The following is a 25,609-nucleotide window of genomic DNA, read 5'->3' on the forward strand; positions in this document are numbered from 1 at the left end:
GGAGTTGGAACAGAAATAGGACATTGAAAGAGGAATGTTCTCCAGAAAGCAGCCAGATGAACATGAAGTTATGTTCATTGAACTATTTGTGGAGCAGAGTTTTTTTAAGTTTCCTGTGATTCTTGATTAAAAACCTTTGAGATAGCTCATGTAACAGAGTTGATTTGGATAATCTATTTGAGTTGGATAGTCAGTGCTAGCAATAAACAGGGTAGAATGACAGTGCTAACAGTATTCTGCTAAGACTGTTTTTAATGATAGAGGTCTTAGAAAAATGAGTTGGGAATGACCTTGGAGGCATCTTGTTCAATTTCCTACCTAGTAGAGAAACACTTCTTTTTAGCCTCCTGAAAAATGGCTACCTGCTTCTTGTTTGAATGAGAAATTCTAGAAACATAAGGCCTCTTTTCAAAAAGGGAAATAATAAGTTTGCTTTTTACCCATAATTATTATAATATAGTAAGAAACAAAATGCTTAAAGATAATTATTGAGTGGTTACTGGTTAGAAAGAATGTAAGAGGAAAAGAAGTATACTATCTTCAAAATGCAATTTTTCAAGGATTTCATTACCTAAAAAATTTCAATTCCCTAACAGCTGGTCAGTCTTCTGTTACCCCACAAGAGACCCTACTGGACCATAGATAATTGTGGGCACAGATATTTCTATAAGTAGACCACCCCTAAGAGTTCATTTTAATACCCTACCCCTAAGAGTTCATTTTAATGCCCTTGGTCTTCAACCAAAATGGCCAAATTGTTTAAGAGAAGCTGATATTTTAAGTTATCTGTAGAGTTGTTTTTTAAAAGTTTGCTGTTTAAACTGACTCACATTACAAACTGGATATAATTTAATTTAGTATGTTAACACATTAGTGTTTAGAATGAGAACTGGTACATAGTAGGTGATCAATAAATATGTCCTTAAATAATGATTGGAATTACCAATGTCTTTCCATTTTAAAGATAAAGGAATGGTTTAATGTTTAATATTTTCACTAAGGTATTTTAACTAACTCTTAATGCCAATTCTATTATAATGAAAGAAAATAGTGACTTAGATAATTAGCATTTGTGTATTTATTTTATTGCTACCCAGTTTTTTTTTATGATGGGAGAGTGGTAAAATTTGAGACTTTGTGGTTAACATAGAACTTACTAAAAAAGAGATGATTAGTCTTCTAACTTCTGAAGACAATGTAGTCACCCACCTGCTCTGAATACTGTCTCCAGATGTGACTTGGTCACATTCAGAATTTGATAAGTAAGAAGGAAGAATGAGATCCTTGGCCTACAAATTCCTGTTTCGCTTTCCTATCTGCCACATTTCGTTGCCTCCGTTGAGGGTTCACCCCAGGGGAAGATACTTTTCTCCTTTTTGCAGGTGCATTCAGAACTCACTTTTTAGAATTGGGCATTTCAGAGTGGGCCATTTCAGCATGCTGTGTGCCAAGAAAATGTCTGGCTTATCGGGTGTGCTGTCGATCGGCTCATTTTATGGTCACTCACATTGTTTGTACCAGGGCTTCATTCTTTCCACCCTTAGATCTCCTGGCACTTCACTGCTCAGTTTTCCCTTAATCATTGAGTCCTTCCTTTTGACTTTTCACTCTTTGGGATTCCTGTTGCTTGGAAGAACCAATATAAAATTTACTAATGTGTCTTTGGCTGGCCTCAGCAGTAACCTCAATGGAAAGGGTCAGGTGATCCACACTCACCCTTGGAACCTGAACCTTCTTTGTATAAATTTCTCAGTTCAACTTTTCTTGGTAGGTAAAGAGCCTTAAGATTTGCCCCTGCAGAAATTTGGGCATGATAATGGCAAGGCAATTAGGTTGGGCTTGGGGGCAGTGTATGTACCCGTTACTGCTTGCAGAAGTCGATGTGTAGTTTGCTGAATATAAATCTTACACAATTTTATTCTGTGCTGACATTACCTATCAGTTAGACTGCTGTGTTCCAGGTTATCTTGGAGCTTGTTCTTTGCCATATTAAAGATTTTTATGTGATTATTCCCTCATAGATGTCTTCCTTTATGGTTTTGGCCGACAAGCAGAGATTTAAGAGAAAACATTGAGCCTGAAAGCTTTTTCAATAGCATCGAACTACAATTAATGTTTCAAGTGCCTGGGTAGAACCTAATCAGATTGGGTTTTATGTTTAACTTCATTTTTCTTGCTAGGTCTGATGGCTGCTTTGTGAGAGATGAGAAATCTAGCCAGTGTTCTCTCAGTATCTCTGTGAGAGCAAGAGAAAGTCTTTGTCAAATGTTGTAGCTTGTCTTGGTGTCCTCTTGAAGCAGAGAATAGGACATCCCTGAGAGGAATTGGACCTTCTGTCATAATGTGTGATAGGCAGCCCTAAATGAATCCATCTCTCTGATTGTACACGGTGAAGGGACTAACTTTTTCTAATTCTTGCCATGCGCTTGGCACTGTGCTTGGTGATTTACACACATTACATTACTATTTAATTCTCACAAGAACCCATCAAGGCAAGTGCTCTCCCCACTTTAGAGATGAGTAAATTAAGATTCTGGGAGAGCTTGTCGAAGCTATTAGGCAGCCAGATTTGCGTTCAGCTCCAGGCCTCTATTCCTCTAGTCACCACTTTATACTCTCTTGAGCTGCCAGCTGCGTGCGTCTTGCTTTTCTTGTCCATCTCCCATGGTTCCTGAGATTGCCTTTGGCCCGAAAGATACACTGGAAAATTAAAAACAAAGTCCAGAGAAGAAGATTGATAGACCTTTGGGTCCTAGAGACTAGATATTATGGGAAAATAGGTTTTCTGAAAAACCCAATGCTACATTGCTGCCTTGTCCATTTCTCTGGCAGCATTATTCTCCTTGAGGAGCTAAGTGTGAAAATAGTCCCATTTGTGCTCTGTTGCTGTTGGAGGCAGGTTTGAATCTTGTTTTTAAATCCCCCCTTTTCCTCCTCAGATACCAATGGGGAAAACATTGCAGAATCACTGGTTGCAGAGGGCTTAGCCACCCGGAGAGAAGGCATGAGAGCTAATAAGTAAGTATTCATTACTCCTCAGTCTCTCTGATTTACTTGAGACATCAAGGGAGGTTGGGTAGTCAGCTGTAAATTGGCTTTGCTGCATTTTTTTCATTCTTGCCCCCAGACATGGGTAACTGCAGGGGCTTTCACAGCTTCGAGGACATTCTGACCCAGGTAGTATGGATTATTCTGAGCTAGGAAGTCACTCAGCATTCATTAATGGTGTTTGAAGTGTATGACTCTTTTAAACACAGCCTTTAAGATTAGGCAGTTCTATTCTTCATGTCCATAAGAGTCAACAAGTCTTAGACCGTAGATATTCAGTTCCAGAGTATTTATCTGTCTATCTAGCCAGTCCCAAATATTTATTGAGCACTTACTATGTGCCAGGCAGTTTTCTAGGCACTGAGAATATAGTGTGAACAGACTTAGCTTCTGCTGACATTTTAATGGGGAGACAAGCAGTAAACAAATAGATATACAATCAGTGCAAGGAGTAAGTACAGTCAAAATTAAGTGGGTGAATAAATAGAATACAAAGCAAAATCTGTTGTTTTGAATCTGGAGAAACTGAGAAGGCCTCCCTTGTTCTGTTTTGAGAATCAGGAAAAATTTGTGTGTCTTCAAAGTCTTTCAAGTCGGTGTTGTTTATGTATCTGTAGTTGCTTAATAGGTAAAATGTATTTGTTTAGCCAATGTCAGTGTGAACCTGTTAGAAAGGGGTTGTGTGTATGTCAGGTTTATAGTACATATATCATGTTCAAGTTCTCTAGTGTTGGCTGTCAGTAGGATGGATTGCGGCTGGCTTTCATTAATGCTTCAGTCTCTGAAAAGTGCTACATCTGTAATTTGGAGGCTATAATAATGCTGTTTTATATCATTAAGTCCCTGCTGTCTTATATGACTGTCATAGCTATAGGAAAGGCTTTACAGAAACATTTGCATGAGGTATACCAATGATGAGGATGAGCAAAGGCAGATATGCGCCTTTCGCATTCTTTCTGCCTTCACAGACATAGGGGCCAGGTCTTTCACCATAGACTTCTATGGTCCTTTCTGACTGAGGAGACATTTGCTGGACTCCATAATTGGGGTGTGCCAGTGGGAATTTGTTGAATTAAGATACTTGTTTTGGTGGTGTTTTTGGATGTATGCCAAATCTGTATCTTAAGGATAATTACTGGCTTGATTACCATTTTAGTATTTTTTGGGAATTCAGTTTGCAATTAGAATGAATAATAAAAAAATCTCACAGCAGTATTGGACCATCTCAACAAATAAATCTCCCCTGGAGTACCAGTCCTTTTTCCTCCAAAATTATTTTGACTTTAAGTCACTTTTTCCCAGTTTTGTGTTTGGTTCAATCTCTTACACTACATTTCTTCATCTAATTTTGACTGTGAATTTGGATCCCTAAGAGTGTGGTTGCCTTTTGGGGTAGGGAAGGGAAGAGAGGTGAAGACTTCTGGCTTGAGAAATTGGTAGGTCACCCTTGCTTAGGAATCCCTCTTGCTGAAGATGAGAAGAGATTCAGTTTATGCATACAGCTGTTGATGGCACTGGGTGTCTGAGATTATGCAAAAGCCATGCAGTTCCATGCTGCCTTTCGCTCAGATATAACAGAGAAAGAGGAGCCATTTCTAGCCTTTTTAAAAAAACTTGATTTGGTTTGTCTACTGATATTTTGGCTGCTCTAGTACATAGTTTGGTTTCTTGCCTGATGAAGGAGGAGGCTTCCATTTTCAAGCTGCTTTTGTCTAGCTTGCCTTATTGAATGTGTAAGTAGTTTGGGGGTAACATTATCTGTGATAGCAGTGTTCATTCCACATTCCTCAGCCTTGTTCTGTAAACTGAGAGAGAGAAAGAGTGATTCTTAGTCGGCTTCTCTGCACTACTGAGCTGTGCCTGGGATTCCGGTTCCTGAATCTGGGATGGTTAAATGAAGCTCTACCCACTGGAGCAGCTCTGAGCCACTAACTTGTTCTCTTCTCATTGGTGATGGTGGCAGTACTGAGAGTGTGTTCTTTAGATTGTCTCATTAAATGCTCTTACTATTTAACCTTTTGTTTGAAGGGACAAGTCTGGAATCTAGAAATTGCAATCATGGTGATTTTCTGGTTATATGTTAAGCCATGGATCTGAAACAGACCTTTGGTGTCTTCAAGGGGTGAAGATGTTAAAGAAAATGTGTGTCAGAGAGCCTCGTATTTCTGTTTGGGAACTCACTAACCACTCTTGTTTATATTTTATGTCCCAGTCCTGAGCAGAACCGGCTTTCAGAATGTGAAGAACAAGCAAAGGCAGCCAAGAAAGGGATGTGGAGTGAGGGGAACGGTTCACATACTATTCGGGACCTCAAGTATACCATTGAAAACCCAAGGCACTTTGTGGACTCACACCACCAGAAGCCTGTTAATGGTGAGGCTGGCGGGAACAGACAGATACAACTCAGGGTGATTTCTTTCTGTTTGCACTCTTTGCTTCTTGAGGTTTGTAAAATCTAGTAAGCCTTTCTTATACTTATTTAGTATCCTTGGGAAATCCTTAAGGTTAAAACAGCACCTTAGTATTTCAGAAGGGAATTTGGATTCAGTTCATGTAGGTCACATCAGATACTTCTGCAGAGGCTAGTCCTGTGCTGTTGCAGGGTAGTAAATTGCTGGTGTTTTGCACATTGATTATGTTCTAGTCTCAAACAGAAGGCTGTTTAAATAACAACCCTGAAACTTAGAGGTAGCAACATGTATTCTGTATACATCTAAACAGATCCAGTTACCCTTCGTTGGGGATTGATTCCAGGACCCTGCCCCGCTCTTCCTCCCGGGAATACCAGAATCAAAGATGCTCAAGTCCTTTATATAAAATGGTGCAGTATTTGCCTATAACCCACTCACATCCTTCTGTATACTTTAAATCATCGCTAGGTTACTTACAATAACTGTTACAGTGCCTACACACCACTTCATTTGTGTGGACTCAACATAATGGTGTGTGGCAAATTCATATTTTGCTTTTTGGAACTCTGTGGAATTTTTTCTTTTTTCTGAATATTTTTGACCTGTGGTTGGTTGAATCCATGGATGTGGAACCGATGGATACAGAGGGCTGACTGTTATGTGTATTTATGTGCTATATAGTTTTTGGCCCGGTTTTGAGACCTCGCTAACTGCAGACTCAGTAAAATAAGATTTTTACCAATCTTAAGTTACTAATTGTTTTTTGTTGGGCACCTAGTACTCAGGTGAGCATCCTAGCTTATGGATAACAAACCTTCAGTGTGAGCCACGAGGTTCCAGAAGGTTCAGAAGACAGAGAAGCAGGCCTAATCTGCATTCCTCAGGAATCCTTTGTGCAAGAGTCTGCTATGTAAACCCTCACGATCTGCCAGCGCATCCTTACTTTTCAGAGGGAGGCTTTCTCAGGGATTTTGGGGAGAGGAAACTGTGTTAAATGCAGTTTGATTGGGCAGTGGTTATCCTTGTTAGGACGTTTGCTAAGGACTTAAGCTGTTTATTCTGTCATGCAGCTATCATCGAGCATGTGCGGGATGGCAGTGTGGTCAGGGCCCTGCTCCTCCCAGATTACTACCTGGTTACAGTCATGCTGTCAGGCATCAAGGTCAGACCATACTCTTGGCTATGTGGTGGGTATAGAGTTTGTGGATATTCAGTGATGGATTCTTCTACTTGGGGACTTTGGATCTGCTGTTTCTTCCTAATGTGGGCCATTAACATTGACTTTATACTTGTTTTAGTTTAAACTTCGTAGTGTGACAGTTCTCATTGGACCAAATAACTTTATTTATTTATTTTTTAAAGTATTCTGGGTCTGGAATGGACTGTGCTTAGGGTTGTTGAGTATGTAAACTTAGAGAAATGGAGCAATGAGAGGCTATGAAGTTTGCTGAATATGACTTGCATTAAGCATTGATGTAAAATATTCATTTTGGTTTTTAAAAAATCTGAGATTAAAAGCTAAGCACTGGCAAGTCTTTTATCGGTAAGAGGCCACTTTTTACTGTAATTAAAATTATTGTCCTCACGATAATGTGAGTTTTATTATCTATCTTTGCCAAGAAGTCTGAGATGATGATATTTCCAGTCCATTTTTACCAGTGTGTTTTAAATTAGAAGGGCTGATTTAAGACCTTCCTGAGTTTAGCTTCATGGCATGTGTGTTTTTTGGAAGGCTTAGTGTGGGGTGAGAGTGCCTAGCACTCACATTTAGGCTGCATTACTCACTTACCTTGCCTTTGCTTTAGTGCCCAACTTTTCGACGGGAAGCAGATGGCAGTGAAACTCCAGAGCCTTTTGCTGCAGAAGCCAAATTTTTCACCGAGTCGCGATTGCTTCAGAGAGATGTTCAGATCATTCTGGAGAGCTGCCACAACCAGAACATTCTGGGTACCATCCTTCATCCAGTGAGTGTGTCTGTGCAGACTGGGTGGTGATGGGCTAGGGATCATTTGGGGTTTGAAGAACAGGAGTTTGCTTCTCTCTCTCTTCTTTTTCTCTGTGTTTAACATCCATTAAAATGTTGGCTGGGCGCGGTGGCTCACGCCTGTAATCCCAGCACTTTGGGAGGCCAAGGTGGATGGATCATGAGGTCAGGAGATCGAGACCATCTGGCCAACATGTGAAACCCTGTTTCTACTAAAAATATAAAAATTAGCCTGGCATGGTGGCATGTGCCTATAGTTCCAGCTACCCAGGAGGCTGAGGGAGGAGAATCGCTTGAACCCGGGAGGTGGAGGTTGCAGTGAGCCGAGATCATGCCTCTGTACTCCAGCCTGGGTAACAGAGCGAGATTCTGTCTCCAAAAAAAAAAAAAAAATATGGCAAGATTATTATTAATATCTGGTGATTTTTGAGGCATTTTCTAGGGAGTTATCATTTGTCTTACAGAATTGGACAATTTTCTCACCTTTAGGAAATTAATCTCAAGTGTTAGTGGGTTCATAAGAGGAAGAGGAACTTGATCACATATTTATCTAACTGTTTGGTCCTAGGGGTTGCTACATTCATTAGAAGTAGAACTGGAATTTGTAGAATAGGGTTGATGAGGTCTAGAAGTCAGCTAGCTAAAGTATTGGTAGATCAATGATGAGGAAACTGAGGTATGGAAAAATTATTTTTTGTATTCCAGGCTTTGTATTCCAGGTACCTTCTAACTCTGCTTTTAGCAGGGAATAGGTGATGTTCTTATAGTTGCGATTATTGGATGTTTTGCCCTATTGTGCATTTTGATAGTTGGGCTATTCTTAGACATAAGATGGCCTTCTTTTTAACACCTAAATTTGAATGGATTTTCATTATTGTAACCTGTGTCCAATACAGAGTTAAGCTACTTATTCTTTGGCTAGATAATTCTTCCATGATGGCAGTTGTGGGAGGTTGAGAGGCTTGGTTTAGGGTGTGCCAAGGTCATGTCTGTTTCTTCTGGAGTGCTGTCTGGCTGTGCCCTGCCAGATGGCTCTGTGTCACGGTAGAGTGTGAATTTTAATTCACTGGGCACAGTGTAGCTTCCGTTATTCCCCGCTCAGCCTGTTCTTCAGCTCTTATGAAAGGGGAAGGAAGTGCTGATCTTAAGGGAAGGAAGAATAAGGTGTAATCTCTATTAAAGATTAACATCCTCCTCTGCCCACAAGAAGAGCTATTGAAATGTCAATTCCCTTCAATGCCACTAGCATTTATCCTACTCCTATTAAGTGAGTTATTATGGTGGATATTGTGGGGATACGAAGCCAAGGCTGTTGAAAGGAGTCTCAGAGTGACATCTCTCCCATCTTAGGAGTGGTTTCCTAGTGAGAGAAGCTACCCTACTGTAAACAAACAAACAAACAAACTGCAGACTAGATTGTGACTATGTTAATTGTGTCAGAAGTCTAGAGAAATGGATTCTTTTGCAACAGAGTCTAATCTGCACCTGCCTCTCATGTATCTTGTTTTTCAGAACGGCAACATCACAGAGCTCCTCCTGAAGGAAGGTTTTGCACGCTGTGTGGATTGGTCGATTGCAGTTTACACCCGGGGTGCAGAAAAGCTGAGGGCGGCAGAGAGGTAAGGTCTGTCCTAGAGGCCTTCCAGCTATGGATCTTGTTAAGGATCTTTAGGGAAAGAAATCTGGTGATTTTCTCACACCCCTGTGTGTCAGTGTTCATTTTACTTCAGTAAAGGAGTAGGGCAGTTCCTTATGGAAGAGTGACTTAAATATTGGTCTTCAGGTTCAGTCTAATTGAATGCTGGATAGTAAGGACTTAGAGTCTTCAGTTAGACATTTTTCTTCACTTGATTTGCTTTTTTAATGTTTTCAGGTCATTTTTTCCCAAGCCCCTTGCTTAGGTTCTGGGTGTTACACATTTGAAATGTAATAAACTTGAAGCTTATTTGAGAAAGATGAAGTTGTTTATCAGCTGCTCCCAAACAGATAGACAGGAGCAGGGGTATGGTGGAAAGACAGAGCCTGTGGGTTTTAAACCAGGACCATTCAATATTGTTGTGAGGACTGTGCCCTAACTTATTTAAAAGTATGTTTCGGTTATAAATGCTAATATAACCCTGAGATGTTATTGGTGTGTTTTTGACTTGTTGCCTATCATTAAAGCAGATATAGGAATAACTTGTTTCTAGAAAACTGTATGTAGAAATTCCAAATATTAGTTGCCATTTCAACTGTCAAGGTCAAGATATAGATGTAGGTGAACTCTCTCCATTTGATGGGGTAGATGGAAGAAAATAAAGCAGGTAGCAACGGTAGATGAATGGCAATGATGCTCAGGAAAGTCTGAATCACTACCTTCTATGATACATTTAAGCAAAGACAACACACAGCTGATGACAATAGTCCACTCTCAAGGCTTGCTTGCTGTATGACTTGTTTCGAAATCTTAAAGTTATAATGGTCTTGATAACTACTTTTTTGTGACTGAGATATACAGCTAAGAAATGTGCAATGACCTGAATGAATAACTGTAATATTTGTTCCATTTCTTAGGTCTTTTTCATCCTTCAGTATCTATAAGCAGAAGTATTTGCAAGTTTTTATAAAAGTAGATATTAATCTAGGCCATTTGATATGGCCCATCTGACATGTATATTGTCTGATGGAAAAAGTGATTGCTTAGAATTTTTTTAATGTTGTTCTACAGTTAAGTTAGAAAGTTATAATAACCATATCAAGTACAGTGTTCCAAATACTTCTGATTTTTCTACAATGGTCAATTTCTTTTGTTTGGTTCAGAGAATCCTGTTATGTTCGTTAGTATTCTAAATTAATTTGATTTTTTTTTTTTTGCATTCTTTAATTTCTTGCCCTTTTGTTTTTGAGACAGAGTCTTACTCTGTCACCAGGCTGGAGTGCAGTGGCGCCATCTCCACTCACTGCAACCTCCACCTCCCTGGTTCAAGCAATTCCCCTGCCTCAGTCTCCCCAGTAGCTGCGACTACAGGCGCACACCACACCCGGCTAATTTTTTTTTTTGTGTGTGTTTTAGTAGAGACTGGGTTTCACCATGTTGGTCAGGATGGTCTCGATCTCCTGACCTCATGATCCACTGCCTTGGCCTCCCAAAGTGCTGGGATTACAGGCGTGAGCCACTGCGCCTGGCCCAGTATCTTGCCTTTCTTTGAAGAAAGTGAATGCATTGAAAATAATATCTACATGTTATATGACATCAGTAGAAGATTTTATGGATTTTTGGGGGAAGTGCTCATCATTAAAAAACAGGCTTAGACCAGAGAATGCAAATCATATTTCGATAATATGTGATTACTTGTCTGCTGTTTTGCATGCTATATTTGAGCTACTTGAATTGTAGGTAAAATTGCATCCTCTATATTGAATTACTTCATGCATTTTACAACTGCTATATCCTGCTATTTGTTTTTCTCATTTTACTGCTTCTCTAAAACAAAAGATTGCAATACTGTTTTCAGAAACATGTATCCATGTATTTCACTGCACATGAATTCACTTATTTGTAAGTGGTTTAAGACAGCTGTTCATTGATTTTTTTTTTTTGATCTTTGCACATATTCCATTCATAGTCTGGCTCAGAAAATATCTACTGGGCAGAATACTTCAAGATAAATTTCTGGCTACATAGGTTTTTTTTTTTTTTTTTTTTTTTTTTTTTTTTTAAACTCTTGTCAGTGAATTTTATAAGGATTTTGTTCATTTTCAAATTATTCTATAGATACACAGTCGTGACAGTTTTGTTCTTATATATAGGATTTGGTAGCTGGTAACCTTTCTATAATTCAGATAGAAATTGAGCAAGTCTGTGCTTTTTAAGAAGTATGTTTGTTTAGATGTGTGGGTTCTTCCCATTTAAGAGAGCAGTTACTCTCTGTTTGTCAGCCTAATTTTTGTAGTAGCCACCCAGGAGATATTGGATAAACCAGAGTTAATAATGAAGGTGGACTCGAACCATCTAGGCTCAAAAAATTGTATGCCTGGACCATAGTCCTGGACCATAGTCTCCCAGCTGTGGGTTTACAGTATATATATGTATCATGCGTGTTTTCATTTACTCTCATTTACAGGTCGTTCTTCTGGATATGTCTATAGGGTAGAGTAGGATGCTGCACCAACTGCGCTCCCATGGTAGTGGTGGATTCCATTTGCTGACTTAGTCTGTCTGAATGATCTTGCATCCTTGCTTTGTTGCCAGGTTTGCCAAAGAGCGCAGGCTGAGAATATGGAGAGACTATGTTGCTCCCACTGCTAATTTGGACCAAAAGGACAAGCAGTTTGTTGCCAAGGTGAGTCATTCTCAGCATCTTGATATGCATAGTGGACACTGCCAGGCGAGTAATAATACAAGGATTTGAACAATCAGAAATGCTGAAGCTCTTGAAAATTTCAAGGCAAACCAGTAGCGGGGGGTGGTGTGTGTGTGTGTGTGTGTGTGTGTTTATTGTAGGGGGCTTAGAAACCATTAGACTATTTAAATTTCTTTGTAAATTAGCTAACTTCAAACTAGCTTGAAATATCTCTCATATTTTAGGACTTCTTTTTTCTCTGTTTAGCAAATAGCATTGTCTTAAGATTTCCTGTGTCCAAGTACAGATGGTCCCTGACTTATGCTGGGTCGACTTAAGATATTTTGACTTTACAATGGTGTGAAAGCAATAGATATTCAGTAGGAACCACATTTGGAGTATCCATACAGCCATTCTGTTTATCACTTTTGGTCTAGTAGTCAGTAAATTAATCAAATGAGATCTTCAACACTTTATTATAAAATAGACTTTGTGTTAGATTATTTTGCCCAATTGTAAACTTATGTAAGTGTTCCAAGTATGTTTAAGGTAGGTTAGGCCAAGCTATGATGTTTGGTAGGTTGTATTAAGTGCACTTCCTTCCTGCCTTCCTGCCTCCCTGCCTCCTTGCCTGAAGAGAGATAAATGCATTTTCAACTTACAGTATTTTCAGCTTATGATGGGTTTATCAGGAGTTAACGCTGTTTCAAGTCAAGGCGCATCCATAGCTATATGACCTCAAGTTTCTCTTCTGTGTTGGAGCTCTTGGTTTTTTTGTTTTGTTTTGTTTTTCCCAGAGAGTTCTCCATTGATGTGTCTTGGGATAGACTGCTTTGAAGGAAACTGGAGCTAATTATCCTTGGTGGTATCAGCAGTGCTGTAAAAATGTTTTTTCTTAGTTGCATGGTTTTGTAACTTGAGTAGCAGATCTGTTATCTGTGTCTTCCCAAAATGCTGTAATGTTTTCCAGCCTATTTTTACTTTTGCCAAGAGATGCTAGAAGTTTTGTTTTTATGGGCTAAAAGTGGTTAAGTGCCAAATTCTTGGACTGAGAGGTGCTGTCTCCCTGTCAACTAACCATGAGTTTAGGATGGAAAGCCACTAGGTGGCACTGTGAGCCTGAGAAATCCTGCGACTGTCTTAGAATGGTAAAATTTTAGCAACCTCTGAGGAATTGGCTAAATTTCTTCACTCTTTTTTTACGATGCCCAAAGTAATAGGTCACAGAGTGGTCTAGTGGCCTCTTTCCCTCTTTTTGTAGGTGATGTCCAGGCAGCTGTGAGGTTAGCCATAATCATTCCTTTTGGTAGGCATGGGTGGGAGTTGCCCCTGGTGGGATATCCTGGCATCCTCCAGGTCTTGATGCAGACTGTGTGAGGCGTGTACCTGTGTGGACACTTGGACATGGGTTGCTCTGCCTACTTGGAACTCACTCAGTTGTGCTTATGCTTCCTGTAGTGTGTTCTGTGTTAACATAGCTACATAATAAAAGGATGATTTTTCACCCAAAAAGGGAGGCAGGCCTTCAATTTTTTGCCATCTTCACTTTGAGAGGCTGTGACATTACTGATGTAGATGAGGCATGTGAGGATCTTAAAACCCTATTGTGTTCCTACCAGCCTTTCCTCGATTAAAACTGAGTTTGTAGAAAAACCTAGAATATTTTGAAGAGTTTTGGGCCTTGGCTGGTTGGGGAGTTAACTAATGTACTGCATAAGAACAAAATTCAAAGGATTTAGATTATTGAGCTTTGCATTTATCTTAAATGTGACTTTACTGGTAATTTAAAAAGGGAGACCTACCTATAGGAGAATTTTTTCCACTTTTAAAAATCTAGGATCTGGCTGGGCGCGGTGGCTCACACCTGTAATCCTAGCATTTTGGGAGGCCGAGGCTGGCGGATCATGAGGTCAGGAGATCGAGGCCATCCTGGCTAACACAGTGAAACCCCGTCTCTACTAAAAATGCAAAAAAATTAGCCAGATGTGGTGGCAGGCGCCTGTAGTCCCAGCTACTCGGGAGACTGAGGCGGGAGAATGGTGTGAACCCAAGAGGCGGAGTTTGCAGTGAGCCGAGATCGCGCCACTGGACTCCAGCCTGGACGACAGAGCGAGACTCCGTCTCAAAAAAAAAAAAAAAAAAAATCTAGGATCCTAGAATCTGTTTTTTCTTTAAAAGAGAGCAAGGCTTTTATCATGACAATGAAGTTTTATTCATTACAGTGCCAAAGTAGAGGAGATTGTCCCTAGGAATCATCTGATTGAGGATTGTGAGGAATAACCAATCTTCTGTAGAAATTGAAACATAAATTGAGGCTATTTGGGTGTATGTCTGCTTAGAGGGTAGAGAGAAATAGGTAGAGTTTTTAAAACTTACTGACTTTTAAAAATTCTTTAGCATTAGTTTTGCTTTTAAAACAGGAAAAAACATAAAGAAGATAAGCATAAATACCCGTACTACATGAAACACTATCTTGGCCTTGTTTTTTAATTTTTTTTTTTTTTTTTTAACAAAGTTGATCATAGTGTCCATCTCAAGGTTGGCAAACTATGGCCCATGGGCTGAATTTGGCTGGGCACTTGTTTTTGCATGATCTGTGGATTTTACATTGAAAAAAAAAGGATTTTGTGTTAATAAAAAATATATCATGGCATGTGAAAATTATGTGAAATTAAATGTCAGTATCGTAAATAAATTGGAACATAGCTATATGTGTTCGCTTGTGTATTGTCTGTGTCTGTTCTTGTGCCATAATGGCAGAGGTGAGTATTTGTGATAAAACTGTGTGGCCTGCAAAGCCTTAAATATTTGTTATCTGGCTTTTTACTTAATAGTTTGATGATCTCTGATCTATACCAGTCCTACTCAAAATGCCTTGATAAAGTGACATAAGGAGCTTGGGCCAGAATGTAAATCAAGGCATTGCTTCCTTCATCAAGAAAAGCTTACTACAAAAAAAAAAAAGAAAAAAAGTCAGCAATGTTCTTAGTGATGTAGTTGATTAATGCTCTAGTACAAGTTCCTTATCTTACTGCAGACTGGCAGCCACTTTGAATAGCACTGATCTGTACTCTTTTGTGTGTAATTTTTAAGTTTGCACATTTTTATTTTTAATACAGAAAATTAAAAATTTTTTATAGGCTTACTAAAGAATGTACCAGTTCAATTTCACTCTTGCTTGAGGCAGTCACTTTCAACTCTTAGCTAATTCATCTCTGAATAAAACATTTACATGGCTATTTCTTAATTTTTCAGTTTTAGGTACAACTCCTTTCCTTCATACCATGGAAGAGGAGGGCTTAGTTTTTTCATATAAGCACGCCTACTCATGTGGACGCACAGTGCTCTTACCCAGTTCTTCCAATATGATTATGTCATAATTTAGTTAATATTCTGTATTTATTTTAAATGATAATCACCACTGTGCTATATAGCATATTATGGCTACTTTTAGTTTCCTGCACAATTTTTTTGTTTTCCCTGGAGTTAATAATTGTTAAAATTTACATTTTTTATACACTTATTATTAATTCAACCTCCAAACTCTGTCTAAATCTCCTCCCAAGAGGAGATTCATTCAGTCTGCTAACACTATCTTGGAGCCTTGCAGCCTGCATCAATCTGGACTGGTTTCTCTTTTTGCCTGTTTTAGAGCTGTCATCTTTGGATTTCTTCACCATTGTCCTGGGGGATTTCTTTGCCTTACTCTTGGATTGGGGCTAGGATTGCTGGATCTCACAGCTTCCTCTATAATTTGCTACTTTGTTTTAGTGGCACACATTCTCTAACTTCATGGCAAAGAATGCTTGGGAGGTAAATTTTCTGAGACCTTTCATGTTCATTCTCTACATACACTTGATAGTTTAGCTGGATATAGAATTATTTTAGAAGTCATTTTCCATTAGAATTGTATCTATCAGTATTGCTCCACTGTCAGTAGTTATCAGAAATTTTTTTTGATTTCTTTTTTCTAATGGATCTGAAACCTTCCTGATTTCTCATCCTTATATGTGTTTTTTCTTTCTGAAAGGTTTTAGCAAATTCTTTTTGATCCTAGTATTCTAACATTTCATAGCGATGCACTTTTGTTTATCTATATGTGAGCATATTATGCCTCAATGTTTGGTTGTTTTATTCTGAGACTTTTTCTCTCTCTTTTGTTGGTTTCCATCTAGAATCTTTGTTCTCTTTTTTTCTAGAACTCCTGTTGTTTGGTGGTTGGATTTTGTGGGCTCGTCTTTCAGTTTTTTTCTCCTATTTTCTATCTCATCTTCTATTCTTTTTAGATTTCTTTATAGTTATCTTTCAGTAGTGTTATAGACATGATACTGTTTTATTTTTTAAGAGCTTTTTTTGTTCTCTGCATGTTTCTCTTTTACTATTATAAAAAGTAAAGTTTAATACTTACTTCAGAGATAAAAATAATCTCTTAGCTTTCTGCAAAATTGATTTTTTTTTTTTTAATTTCATTTTTCCTCCATACTCGCTATGTTCTTCAGGCCTCTCCTCTCCCCTCTTTGGGTTATTTTGGTCCCTTATTTTTCATATTAGAGGCTTTCCTCAGATATTTGCTGAGCCTTGGTTTTCTGTCTTATTTGAGAATGAGATATTAAAACACTGAGTTTAGAAGCAATGACCCTAGTGTGGGATATAGGGTATACATATTTGTTTGTTTTTGAGACAGGATCTTGCTCTGTCACCCAGGCTGGAGTGCAGTGGTGCCATCACAGCTCACTGCAGCTTCAACCTCATGGGCTTAAGTGATCCTCCTGCTTCAGCCTTCCGAATAGCTGGGAGGTTCACGCTAACACACCTGGCTAATTTTTAAATTTTTTGTAGAGACGGGGTCTCCCTATGTTACCCAGGCTGGTCTTGAACTCCTGGGCTCAAGCGATCCTCCCACCTTGGCCTCCCAAAGTGCAGGGATTACAGGTGTGAGCCACCGTGCCTGGCCAGGGTATACATCTTGCAATCCATCTGCTTCTTACAAAGATTTGAAACCGTTCATCGTTTTTGGTCTCATTTTTGTTTGCAATTGAGATGCTTGATTTGACAGTTTCTGAGTCTTGGCAGATTAGGGAGAGTGGGACTGCAGTATAAATCAGATTGGCTATTGTGTTTTCTCGCCACTGTCTCAAGATTTAGCTTTTGTGAGTCAGTGGAGTAAGTTACTACTCATCCATCTGCTTTCCAGCTTCCAGAGTTTTGTTGCAGTGTTCTCTCTCATTATCTTCTTCCTTTTGAGCTTATGTATAGATAGGTTATACAGATTCATTTTTTTTTTTTTTTTTTTTTGAGACAGGGTCTCGCTCTGTCACCCAGGCTGGAGTGCAGTGGCGTGATCTTGGCTCACTGTAAGCTCCGCCTCCCGGGTTCATGCCATTCTCCTGCCTCAGACTCCCGAGTAGCTGGGACTACAGGCGCCTGCCGCCGTGCCCGGCTAATTTTTTGTGTTTTTAGTAGAGATGGTGTTTCACTGTGGTCTCCATCTCCTGACCTTGTGATCTGCCCGCCTCAGCCTTCCAAAGTGCTGGGATTACAGGTGTGAGCCACCGCACCCGGCCTCAGATCCCTTTTATCTAGAGGTGTTTAGAGAGGGAACCAAAATAAAGAGCTTACTTCTTTAATTGATGTGTAATATTTCAACGTAGGCTGCACCATAATATTTTAAATCAGTCCCCAGTAGGTTTATATTCATGTAGTTGAGAATTTTTTTCATTATTTAGAAAGTGGAAGAAATCTCCAACTAATTGGCAGTTATTTCCTTAGAAATGATTTGGCTCACATTTGCCAAATATGTCTATAGAAATATTAACCAGTATATACCACTAAGTGTGTTCATTTTCTAATATGTTGTAAAACAGAGATTGGCCAGCTTTTTCTTAAAGACCACATTGTAAATATTTTAGGCTTGGTAGCCATATGGTCTCTGTTGCAACTACTGAACTCTGCCATGGTAGCAGGAAAACAGACATGGACAGTGTGTAAACAAATGGTTGTGGCAATATTTCAGGAAAACTTTATAACAATATGAAGTGGGCTGGATGGCCCTTGGGCCATAGTTTGCCGGCCTTTGTTGTAGAACACTGGATATCAACATTAAGTTAAAAATGAAAAAAAATACATATTACTTTTTATAACCTGGAAATCAGCAGCAGTTATATATCATTTTACGTGATTTAAAATATCTGTTAGTGGCAAACAGTTTTTTTCAGGGAATCCTAAAAAGGTTCTAAGGTACCTGGGACCTTCACATAGTCTGAAAGTCCTGCAAGTCTTCCCTGAATGATTCTGCTTGTAAAGATCATATGATCGTAAAGCCCTAACAAATAGTGATTCCCTCTTCAACAGTCACGCTGTTTTTTAGGAATTAATTGTACAGGGCCTCGCTAAAAACCTGAAAAGCCTGCAGAGGGTAACCTATGGCCTCTAACTGGGTGCCTCTGGGGCTCTACAGTTGATTTCTGGAACTGAGGCAAAGCTGTAGGTCAGAGTGCCAAGAGGCTTAAGCCTCAGAAATGTGAAACTCGACGAAGTATTCTCTGATACATGTAGCCTATTGAAAGACTGGTTCCCTTTGTCTGCTTAAGCAGTTTTACTTCTTGAGGAATGGAATGCAAAGGAAGGGCTCTCCTTGTCTCTTCAGGTTAGCAGAGAAGCATGTTCACTTCACAGCAATTAGCTGAGCTTGCCCAAGACTTTTGTGCCTGTCGTGGCCTGCCAGTTCCCTCCCTGCCTTCCCTGTGGCGTTTTAGCTGATCTGTGCTGTTTGTAGCCATATGGTCCCCTGAGCACGTGGCTTGGCTTCCCTGTTCCTGCTGCTGGATCCTTGGGCATTGCAGATTTCACAGACCTGAATAACATTGTTGTGGGGGATGGGAGAGGGATGGAGTGGAAGCTTGTCCTCAAGAGGTATCTCCTTACCACCCTGCCTAGTTAGAGGCTTGTTGCTTGGTTCTCTGTACCTATATATAGATTAAGCAAACAGAGACCTGAACTAGGTGCTTAGAAAAGATGTAAAAGAACTAGAAGTGGTTCCTGCCTTCAAGGAGCTTACCTGCTAGGGCTTTGTCTAGGAGCGCTAAGTGGTTAACTGGCAGTGGTGGCCAAGTCCAATTTTGGAGATCAGGGTATAAACTATCCATGGGTACAGTAGATTTTAGAATGTATTTGCTTTTGTCCTGATAGTTCTTTGCTGTGCTTCCAGTCATAGCTCTAGATGGAGTTCATTATCATGTCTCTGAAAATTTTTTTCCTCAATTTTTTTATAATGACAAAATTCACAACATAATATGTAATATCTTAACCATTTCTAAGTGTAATATGTAATATCTTAACCATTTCTAAGTTCAGTGGTATTTATATTCATATTGTTATGTAACTATCACCACCACCTATCTCTACAACTCTTCATTTTATAAAACTGAAACTATACTCAATGACAATAATTCTACATCCCTCTGTTTCCCCTCTTTCTGGCCCTGGCAACCACAATTCTACTTTTTGCTTCTGTGAGTTTGACTACTCTAAGTAATTATATAAGTGAAATCAGAGAGTCTTTGTGTCTTTGTGACTGGCTTATTTCATTTAGCGTAGTGTCCTCAGGGTTCATCCATGTTGTAGGATGAGTCAGAATTTTCTTCCTTTTTAAGGGTGAAAAATATTCCATTGTATGTGTATACATTTTGCTTACAACCTGTTCATCTGTCCATGGGGACACACTTGGGTTGCTTCTACAGTTTAACTATTATGAACAATGCTGCTATCAACATGGTTATACAAATATCTCTTTGAGACCCTGTTTTCAATTACTTCGAGTTTGTACCCAAAAGTGGAATTGCTGGATTATATGGTAATTGTATTTTTAAGTTGTTGAGGGAATTACTATACTGTACCATTTTACGTCAGTGAATGAGGATTCTACTTTCTGTACATCCTCACCAACATTTGTTATTTTCTGGTTTTGGGTTTTGTTTTTTTTTTTTTTTTATAGTGGCCGCCCTAATGGGTGTGAAGTGATGTCTTATTGTGGTTTTGATTTGTATTTCCTTAATGATTAGTAATGTTGAGCATCTTTTCCTGTGCATTTGCGTATCTTCTTCGGAGAAATGTCTATTCAAGTCCTTTGCGCATTTAAAAAAGAAATTTCAACTTTTCTTTTAGATTTGGAGGTACGTGTGCAGGTTTGTTGTGTGGGTATATTGTTTGGAATAGGATCCAGTCACCTAGGTCGTGAGCGTAGTTCCCAATAGGAAGTTTTTCAGCCCTGGCTCCTTCCCTTACTCTCCCCGAGCTCTAGAAGTCACCAGTGTCTATTGTTCCTGTCTTTAGTCCATGTGTACCCAATGCTTAGCTTCCACTTATATGCCTCTTTGCCTGTTTTATAATTGAGGTTTTTGTTTTTTTGTGGTTGAGTTTTAGGAGTTCTCTATATATTCTGGATATTAATCCTTTGTTGGATATATGATTGGCAAGTATTTTTTCCCATTTTGTGGGTTGCCTTTTACTTTGTTGCACAAAATTTTCATGAAATCTAACTTGTACTATCATTGCCCGTTCCTTTGGTGTCATATTTGAGAAATCATTGCCAAATCCAGTGTTGCAAAGTTTCTGCCCTGTGTTTTCTTCTAAGAGTTTTGTAGTTTTATAGCTCTTATATTTAAGTAATGAATCCATTTTGAGTTCATTTTTAGTTTTGGTGTTACATAAGGGTTCAACTTCATTTTTTTTGCATGTGGCTATCTAGTTTTCTTAGGACCATTTGTTGAAGACTGTCATTTCCTCATTGACTGGTCTTTGCACCCATCTCGAAAATCATTTGACTATATATGCAAGGGTTTATTTCTGGATTTCATTCTGTTTCATTGGTCTGTATGTCTGATTTTTATGCCAGTACCATATGGTATTGATTACTGTAGCTTTGTAGTAAGCTTTGAAATCAAGAAATGTGAATTTTCCTGCTTTGTCCTTTTTCCGGATTGTTTTGGCTATTCAGGGTCTCTTGAGATTTCATGTGAATTTTAGGATGAGCTGTTCTGTTTCCATAAAAATAATCATTGGGATTTTGATAGGGGTTGCATTACATCTGTAAATCACTTTTGGGTTGTATTGACATCTTGACAGTATTGTCTTCCAGACCATGATCATGGGACATGTTTCCATTTATTGATGTCTCTAATTTCTTTCAACACTGTTTTGTAGTTTTCTTTGTACAAGTTTTTCATTTCCTTGCTTAATTCCTAAGTGTTTTGTTCTTTTTTGATGATACTGGAAAAGGAACTATTTTCTTAGTTTTCTTTTTTCGATTGTTTATTGTTTGTGGAAATGCAGCTGATTCTGTGTGTTGACTTTATATCCTGCTACTTTGCGAATTCATTTATTCTAACAGTTTTTGCGGAATTATTAGGGTCTTTTATGTATACATCATCTGGGAACAGTGATAATTTTATTTCTTCCCTTCCAATTTAGATGCCTTTTGTTTCTTTTTCTTGCTGAACTTCTTTGGCTAGGACTGTCAGTAGTATGTTAAATGGCAGTGGCTCTCTGACATGGTTTTTAAGCGAGGATGCAGCTGAATATTTTTGGCATTATCTGGATTTCTCCAGTGTATTCTCATGTGGTAATATGGAGAGAAATAAAAAATACCTGCCACTTCCTTGCCTTTTGCCATTTGACTTTCAGTTGAAAAGGAAGTTCTGGAGATTGTCTCACTAGAAAGGTGGGCTCTGCTGAACCAAAAAGGGGTCAAGACTTGGTTTGCAGCTTACACTAGTAAACCAGTGTGCTGCTAAGAAAAAGAAAGTGATGGAGTTAGAAAAGATTGAAAGAATATTAACCTGGCTTTAAAACTTATTATTAGAGACTTCATTTAGGTCACTCTTTAGATTTACAGAAAAGTTAAGCAGGTAGTACAGAATTCTTACATTACTCATCCACCCTCAGCCCAGTTTCCCCTGTCATTAATATTTTATGGGAGTACTGTATATTTGTTATAATTAGTATATCAATATAGATACATTGTTATTGACTAAAGTTTATATTTTATTCAGGTATTCATTTATTTATACTTTATTTCTGTTCCAGGATACCACATTGCATTTAGTTGTCATATCTCCTTAGGTTCCTTTTGGATATGTCAGTTTCTCAGACTTTTTTTTGTTTTTGATGACTTTGACAATCTTGAGAAGTACTGCTCAGGTAGTGTGTAGGCTGTCCCTCTGTTGAAAGTTGTCTGATGCCTGATTTTCATGTAAGTACATCCTAAGAGTATCTGGTTTGGTTGTGCTTAGGTGCCTGGAGGTGCCTCCATCAGGATATTGTGGTTTGTTTTTGTTGAGGACTGGGGGGGGGGCAACTGTACTCTTCTGGGGGACTGGGGAGAAGAGACATAGCATACAACCTTAGGGAGTGGGAAAAACAGCCAGATGTCATGATTTCAGAGAGGAGAAGAGGTATGTGTTGTCATTCTCAGTGGCCTCATCAAAGCACAGTCTCTGGTCATGCCTGTAGAAGGCCCTTTTGGGCGGAGAATCCTTTGTTTCTATCTGGTACTGGAAATTTTGGCAGCATTGGGACTATTGGTGGTTATATCCACAACTCAGGAGGCTGTTGAACAAAAAGGAGGCTTTTTTGTTTGTTTTGTGTGTGCTTCAGGGTTTTCAGAATCTGAACAACAGCAGCCCGTTGCACCCAGTAAGCACTGTGGACAGGCTGCACAGATGAGAGAGTGTGACAGAGGCTGAAGATAGGCATGGATGTTCCCCTGACAGAACTCTGTAGTTTTCTTGACTCATGGCAGCCCTTAGCCTACACCTTGTTATCATTACACCATTTTTTCCTTTTGTAATTGGGCTTCAAGAAATGAGGAGAGAATTGGATTTAGTGCACGTATTTGAGTCCAGTTAGTGACTTTTTCCATGTAGATTTCTGCTCCAGTGCCTTAGGTTATCTCTTGGTGTGTGGGGTGTGAGTATACATGGGGTTGGCTTGGTTAGGGATCCGTAGCTAGCAGAGAAAGTGGGCAGTGTGGGCATACTTCAGTTATCCTGATGAAAAGCACCAGAAGAAATATCACTGTTAAAATGTGGTCGGTAATGGTGCTGATGAGCTGGCTTCAGATAGTAATCCACTCTGCATCTCACTTACTGCACAGTGCGTGGCTGTAACCAGTATTTTATTGCCGATTCCATGTCTCTGCTCAGGAGCTACTTGTTCTCTGGACAGTAATGACACAATTTACAGAGGAATAAAAAACCATAAACCCCACTTATACACACACGCGGACACGCACACATTCACTTACCCTTCCTACCTTCACCAGCAAGCTAAACCTTGCTTAGCTGGCAGTAGCAGAGTGCGCAGTTCCTGAAGAGGAGGTTTCTAATCAGGGAGATGCTGAGCAGCAGAGAGATTCTGCTGCTGGGGCCTAAAATTTGCAGCTCCAAGAATTCATAGCTGCCACTGCTGCTGACATATTACAAGGGGTGCCTAATCCCAGTAACGTTACAGGACATCCTTAGATCTTCATTGTTCTGTAATCAGGGGGTAAAGATGTGAGGACTATGATACTTTCTTTGGTTTTATTACTCTCTAAGAATGACTAGGGAGCAGAAAACCTCTAGATATTTCTCGTGTCTTGATTATAGGAATTTCCCTATGTTTTTGGGAGTTCACAATAAGAATTCGTTTTGGTTTGAGAGAAGGTGTAGATCTGTCCAGCATTAAGATTCGGGAAATCCTGTGATGTATGTGCCTTTGATACATCTGACAATTACCCTCTATCCTTTGAGTATCCATTTGGAGGAGGAGTTGTATTGATTTGCTATAGTAGCTGTTTTGCTTAGTATGGCTCAGTGGAATTTTTTTCTTTTCTTTAGCTTGAAATTAGGATACCGGAATAGCAGATATCATGGGAACACCTCCCCACCCCGCCTGCCCCGCAAAATGTTCTGTCATCCATTTTATAATATCTTTCTCTTCATCCAAATGTGGGATTTTGAACAATAGGGAAATCATTAGCTGGGGTCTTTCTTTTTGGTCAGTTTTGTCCAACCCACTACTGGAATTCCATTACTGTGGACATTTTTACTTGGCATTAGTGTGTTTAGATGGTAATGGGAATAAGATATACTCTATTTTTTCTTTCAGTGACTGAATCTGTATTTTTGGTCATACTGTCTAGACAGTTTTTAAGTTCTAAACTCATGAGTGTGTGTTTTTGTGATTGGACTGGCATTAAGGGGCTGTTTGGTTTGGGGTAACCAGCCCTGACCTTGGTCCTGGTATGATCACTCATCCTGCCTTTGAGTACCATTAATCTTCACGTTTTTCTGGCCAGATGAATTTTGGGTTCTGGCTCTCTGGGTTTTAGTGTTTAGCCTATGATTCTCAGGTCTGTCAACAAGGTTACAGGAGAATGGTTATGGTTATTCGAGGTTGTTGTTTTGCTGTTTTCAGGGTTGTAAGTTAATCTTAATTATAGTAGAAAATTAAAAAATTATCCTTCTGAGCTACTCAGTTCTTTCTTAGAACTTTCATTACTTTTCTGATTGCTGGGCTGTTCTTCTCTAATCTGCTTTCATTGCTTACAGTGGTAAAACCCAGGGATATCTTCCCATCCACTAGCCATAGTAAATCATCTGTGGACTTACAGATTGATTCCAGCTGTCATCTTTCTTTTTTCATTCATTCTGTTTGATGGCACTTAACTCCTCCTGTTTTCTGTCATATGTAATTTCTCATTTATGTTTTATATCCTTCTTCGGATTGTTTCTTAAGGCATTCCTTACTCTTTGGTGTGTGGTTGGCTGGTTCTTTGTGTTTCTGGTGTGTGGCTGGCTGGTTCTTTGGAAAAGGTAGAGAATTGCTGTTTTCAGAGGAAGCTGCAAGTAAATGGATACATTCTGTGCTAGAAGATCTAAGGCCTTTCAAGAAATAGTTAGGGAGGCCTCCTTTAAGATACTTATCAGTGTGACATCCATGATGGCAAAAAAGAGTCTACTTCCTTTTGTTTCATGCATAAAAGAGGAGGGAAATTTTGCCAGTCCACCCTCGCTGTGTGGCAGCTGACCCTGTAAGTTTGTTCAGTCTGGTAGCTCTTAAAGAGGCCTGATTGAAGCCTAGAAGAGTTTGATTTTGATTCTGCAGATGAAGTAGATGGTGACAGTGTTTTGTAGTCTACAGCTACCTTGTAATAAAGTGTTGCTTGAAAGAAAAAAAAAACAGGCATGGAATATAATTGGGTGAATTTTAGACTGCTGGCTGTATTATGCGTTCTAGTTATAACACTGATGTGGTAAGATCCCAGTGTGAATGGAGTTTTATTCTGTACACATTGTAGAATGTTCTAATAACCTTCACAGAGGAATATTTATGCTTTTGTCCTTTGACTACATATCCTTGTAATTTATCCCAGACTAGTTCTTTTTCTTCTGAGTGTGGGGTCCTGTATTACAGATCTTGGATTCCAAAACAAAGATGTCCATAGTAGTAGTGCTCTGAAAAGGTGGCTTTCAGAGTATCTGAGGTAATATCTCAGTAATTTCATGTTTCTGCCTGTGAGATTAACAGCTGAGCATCTCCTTTCCCATGCTGAGATGACAATTCTTTCTGCCCTTCACTTGCCTTTGATTTTTCTGCTCTCTATTGGGGCATCCTATTTTGGTTCTTTCTCATCTAGTGCTGGTACCTTCTTCAAATCCAACCCTTGCCTCTTTTTCTAGATTCACATTGAGATTTTGATTTTAGTTTAGAAACTGTTTCAAGGAAAATCTTCAATTACATGTAGAGACAGGATTTCCAGTTCTTAAGCTTTGTAGTTAACCACACATCTTGGTCAGGGCAAA

The 25,609-nt window shown here is 39.2% G+C and overlaps 1 protein-coding gene across 2 annotated transcripts in view; it reads left to right on the plus strand.

Annotated features, from left to right (window-relative positions):
* The window catches only part of SND1 (staphylococcal nuclease and tudor domain containing 1), a 438,973-nt gene that overhangs the window by 43,019 nt on the left and 370,345 nt on the right, over window positions 1–25,609 (plus strand). For both annotated transcript variants that reach the window (XM_005550684.4, XM_074035938.1), the window contains exons 4-9: window positions 2,940–3,018; window positions 5,261–5,421; window positions 6,530–6,621; window positions 7,265–7,423; window positions 8,956–9,062; window positions 11,675–11,765. In XM_005550684.4, the coding sequence (XP_005550741.1) occupies window positions 2,940–3,018; window positions 5,261–5,421; window positions 6,530–6,621; window positions 7,265–7,423; window positions 8,956–9,062; window positions 11,675–11,765 (689 nt within the window). The remainder of the gene's footprint in view (window positions 1–2,939; window positions 3,019–5,260; window positions 5,422–6,529; window positions 6,622–7,264; window positions 7,424–8,955; window positions 9,063–11,674; window positions 11,766–25,609) is intronic.

Source organism: Macaca fascicularis, chromosome 3 (assembly GCF_037993035.2).
Source record: "Macaca fascicularis isolate 582-1 chromosome 3, T2T-MFA8v1.1".
NCBI classification, from domain to species: Eukaryota; Metazoa; Chordata; class Mammalia; order Primates; family Cercopithecidae; genus Macaca; species Macaca fascicularis.